The 4,729-nt window shown below is 41.0% G+C and overlaps 1 protein-coding gene across 1 annotated transcript in view; it reads right to left on the bottom strand.

Annotated features, from left to right (window-relative positions):
- Positions 1–1,614, bottom strand: part of LOC105622569 — a 122,745-nt gene extending 121,131 nt beyond the window's left edge. The window contains exon 1 of the mRNA XM_012203986.1: positions 1,439–1,614. Within this exon, the coding sequence (XP_012059376.1) occupies positions 1,439–1,614 (176 nt within the window). The remainder of the gene's footprint in view (positions 1–1,438) is intronic.
- Positions 1,615–4,729: the final 3,115 nt, after the last annotated feature.

The following is a 4,729-nucleotide window of genomic DNA, read 5'->3' on the forward strand; positions in this document are numbered from 1 at the left end:
TCTCTCTTCTCTCTTCTCTCTCTTCTCTCTCTCTCTCTCTCTCTCTCTCATTTGCAAGAACAGGAAACTACACGAAAGATTGAGCAATATTAACGTATAGAAATATTTCTAAGGAAAACCATTATTCATGAATATAATCTTGGATCTATGAATAATTTTACTTTGATCAAGGTAAGATCAGAAGTGCGGTCACACACACACTAATTGGAAACAAGACGATAAAGGAATTGAAAGTTTGATGACGCGGAATAAGGTACGCCCGGTATCCTTAGTTCCTAGAGCCTAAGCCACAAACTATGAATTTATGCAAATCGAGATAAGACTGGCACGTCTCCATGACCTCGGCCGAACCCCCCATGGCCGCCGGGGTTACGTAGTGGCTTACAGTTCGGACTTCATGCCCTCCGTACGAACCGGACTAGCCAAACGGTCCGAACTATCCGCGGACTTAACCGACTGTTAAGTTCGACTTGAGTTACTCGCAAGACCGACCCCGTGTAATCCGAAGGATCTCAGCGAAATGCCTGGTATGATTGTGTAAGCGCCACGCTCTCAAGTTGCAAAGGAGTCTCGACCCTCTCGGCAGTATCGTGGTTTGATCAGGATAGAAACCGGCAAATAATAAGCAGCAGTCGAGAAGTTGCCGTCGTGCCGATGGTGGAAGTTGAAGGATGATCGTGATTCTAGAATAATTCGTGCAATCGTGCCGCGATGTTCAGACAGGCATGTATCAATATTTCGATAAACTAGGTCAACGCAAAACAATATATTTTTCGGGTCATTGGCATTCAGTCAATACAATTTTAAAATACAATACTATGTAACAAGAGAGCTTACTATATTTCTTTTTCTTTGGTTGACTATCTGTACAATACAGGCCAATCGATTTTGTTATAATCACTCTAAATAGATGATATCTTTCTGCAAGAAAAGAAAGACGTAGAAAAATAAAATATTATTTGCTTTTTCTTATTATTTACTGATATCTTATAGAAAATTTTATTAAGATCCAAATTTAATCTCGCTTAATCTTCATTTCTTACTCATTGTATTCACATCATCTGATATGATATTTTAATATTGTAAAATTTTATTGATCTCTAGAAGAACTTTACAGAAATAGCGGAGTGAATCGATGGTTCTCACGCGTGTGATATGATAAAGTTCGTCTTGATTTCAAGCTCGTTTTTTTCCTGATGTAGGTAGTACCGATAGTATCGTCGTGAATATTTCAATGTGCGCTTAATCGCTACGATTCGTCAGAATAAAAAAAATAATATACATATATATATATATACATGTATATATATATATATATACATGTATACTTAGTCGGTTGAGTTCCAAGGAAATAACGAATGCAAGAAATCAATTCCGGGCAAGATAGCCGAGGCGGAGCTTCGTGCATGTGATAGACGATACACTGTCACGTGTATACGTTCGCGCGATACGTTCGAGGCGAGAGACCCAGGCTAAGCCGACGATAAGATCGGTCGCGTGAGCTAGCCTAGGGGGTAGTTTGCCCCAAATGGCTAGTCCCATTTCCCTTGTCTCTAAGTAGTCGGGTGTTTGTATTGCCGTGTGTATTGGTGCGCGTCGCTTCGGTATTCGCATTCTCCTCAACACCGACCTGTCCTCGTCACCGTCACACTTTACCCCCTCCTCTTCATTCGTCGGATCAGCCCGATAACGGAAAATCACTAACGCGTCCCCGTGGCTATGCCTGACAAAGCGTACGTTTAAACGCTCTTTTTGTCCACCCGTCGAGCGAAATGACAAGATGAACGGTAATTTTCGACTACGGCGATGTCATCGAAGCTGCGGAATATCTCCCATCGCTCCCGGCTCTATAAATCCTTCTGGACTTGGAGCGTTCATGTCGGACAAGACGAGCGAGTCCTCGAGCGTCCTCGAAGGGCCATCAGAAAAGTAGCGCCGGCGAGTAGTAATCTGGCGACAGTTTCATTAACGCTCTTCCGGTGGATCCGTCGAGGATTTGGGGCGGAGTGCATGCCTGATACGCTGCAGCCTATCTCCTCCCTCGTTCCTTTCACAAATCGGCTCCAGTGCCTCCCTTTCTCCATGCTCGGAAGCGCTTTTGGGCCACGCGAATCCGGCGGACAAGTACCCACCTGAAATCCTGACGTCCTGACGTGGCACTGCACCGCAGTACTGAAAGATCGCGTTGCACAGCCAGGGCTGCAGAGCTAAGCTCAGCACATTGCTGTGTACCTTCCGGCTTACGGCCGATAATGTTTTCATATTGTGGCGACCGCGTATGTTCGCGGCATGCCGCTGGCATTACCTCGCTTCTTGTAAGCTCGCAGCTGATCTTGCTCGAGAATGAGACAGGTTAGACAATCCTTCATTTCCTCCCCTTCTCCTCCTCTCTCTCTTTCTCTCTGTGTGTCTCTTTGCGATGCTTATACCTTCGAACTCCCTCTTCTCTCGTATCGCTATTATACTTCGCTTGCCGTAATCTTCTAACATCCGACACGATCCACCGCGGGAACGTACTTAAAAGTAGGCTGGAGGACCTGCTGTATGCATCGCCTCGCCGGTTGAGAACTTAAAAGGAACCACGAAGAGAGACACTCAACTCAAGTCGAGGACTTGCCTCGCCGTTTGTCTCCGGAGCTCTCTTCATACATCCTTCTTTTTCTCTTTTTTTTCTTTCTTCTTTCGACATTGGGATTTTGCACAGCTCTCCGTCCTTGAGATACGGCCTTGACACTACTTTGAATGATGCTCATTTCGTGCGCTTTCTCTTTTCAAGCGCCAAGTATGTCGCGTAACTGGATTCGGCGTGTAAGAGGATTTCAATCTAGACGGCTATAAGCAATTCATTCGAGTCTTAAAAAATAAATAAATGTATGTGATTTTTTTGTGTCATGCTTTTGATCAATTGATTATGAAATTATTCGCAAATATTTTTCTGATTAAAAAAAAATGGAAGTACGTATCGATTGTCATAAGTTAAAAAATATCCGAGAGCTTGTGTACTACAAGACATATATATCTAAGACAAAAAAGACGCGCATGAAATATGACCGTACACCATATGGCAATTAAGCTGGGGCATGATAAGAGACAGCGAGCAAATATTTGCAAGGTGACGTCTTTACTAGCAACCGATCATGTGTATAGAACACCTTTTTGCCTTATCAATGTCGTAACAGGCGTTGATTTACGAAAATTAAATTGTGAACCACAAGTGAATTATATTTGCCTACTTTGGTAAATTGGAAATTGTAATTGGGATTGGGATAAAATATTATAATAATAAATAAATCATAGATTTGAAAATCGTAGGTAACAAGATCAAAAAATGTAAATTTAATCAGAAGTAGCAAACTCGCGCGAGTAACGAGATTATGAACAAGTTTCAAGCAATTTTTGCGCATATTTTTGTGGAACAATTATCTGATATGTTTTTCTTTGTTTATTAAAGATATGCGTGTGTACGTCTGTCTTTAATTTGTCAAGAAGGTTAGATTTCTGTTAAAACACTGCGATGGTCAAAGAGCACGTGCGGTCCGGCGCAAAAGAGTTGGGGCGCTTAACTTTAAGCCGGCGCTAATGAGATTGGAACACGGCGGAAATTTTGTATAACGAACCGAAGAAGCTTTTGGTCTTTGAATCAAAGTCCACCTACTTTCCAAATTTACAAAGGCCTCAGCTCCGTCGATGAAATATATTCACGGCAGAATATTACAGAGAGAAACTTCTTTAAATTTTGCAAACTCTTGTTAGCGCCGATCATGTTAAATACTCGGTAAATTGTTCCATGCAATGTTCAGTCTTCTGAGGCATCGTTTTATAAGATGCATTATTTTCAATAACCGTGGAGATACGTATGAGATATGTACGTGTTATGAACAAGAATTTAAAACTCTGATACGGCAACCATGACAATACCTTTGTATGACATTAACTTATCCATCGTAATCTGGAGACATGGAAAGAAATCGTTCACGAGCAATTCTGAATCGACCATATGGCGAGTTTTGGTACGGGCTTATCGAAAGATAAGTCGATGCTATTAAACCACCCCAACGGACCCCCGCGCACCTGTCCTTCGCACGCCACGTAACATGTCGAGTCCAGTGGGATTTTTACTCTGTTCTGCGGATATACCGACGGAGTCTTTTTATCGAACAAAGGCTCGCCTTTTAACGAGTATACGGTAAACCGAGATAGGAGATAGTGAATTTAAATGTCCTCGAATATAACAGACGGGACGCACGCGTAGAGAGGTGCACAGGGTGGACAAAGCCGGGGGATCGTCGCGACGGATCTATCCGCTCGAAATTTTCGTCACTTCTGGAGGCAATCCTGGAATGTTCTTTTTCATCATTTTGCGTCGACAAGTCCTTTTGAAGTATGCATTATAGTTTGTCGCTAAGAAATCCGATAACGCAAGCGATTACGTTATTTCGAAAAATTCTCCTAATTATAAACGACGCAAATTAATAAGATAGCAATAATCAATGAGATGAACATTTTGTTATCTTCTTCTGTTTTCCGTTTATGAGAAGAACACTATATTTTTTAGAAAAAAATTATTATAAACGAAATAAACAGTTAATATTTTTAATCTCGTTTTTCATTACAAGATGTTGCTTATATCTACAATGAATTTACTATATATATATTTATATTTTATATATATATATTTTTTTTTTTACATATATCTTTTATTATATATATATATATATATATATATATA

The sequence above is a fragment of the Atta cephalotes genome (genome assembly GCF_000143395.1).
Source record: "Atta cephalotes unplaced genomic scaffold scaffold00046, whole genome shotgun sequence".
Lineage (NCBI taxonomy): Eukaryota > Metazoa > Arthropoda > Insecta > Hymenoptera > Formicidae > Atta > Atta cephalotes.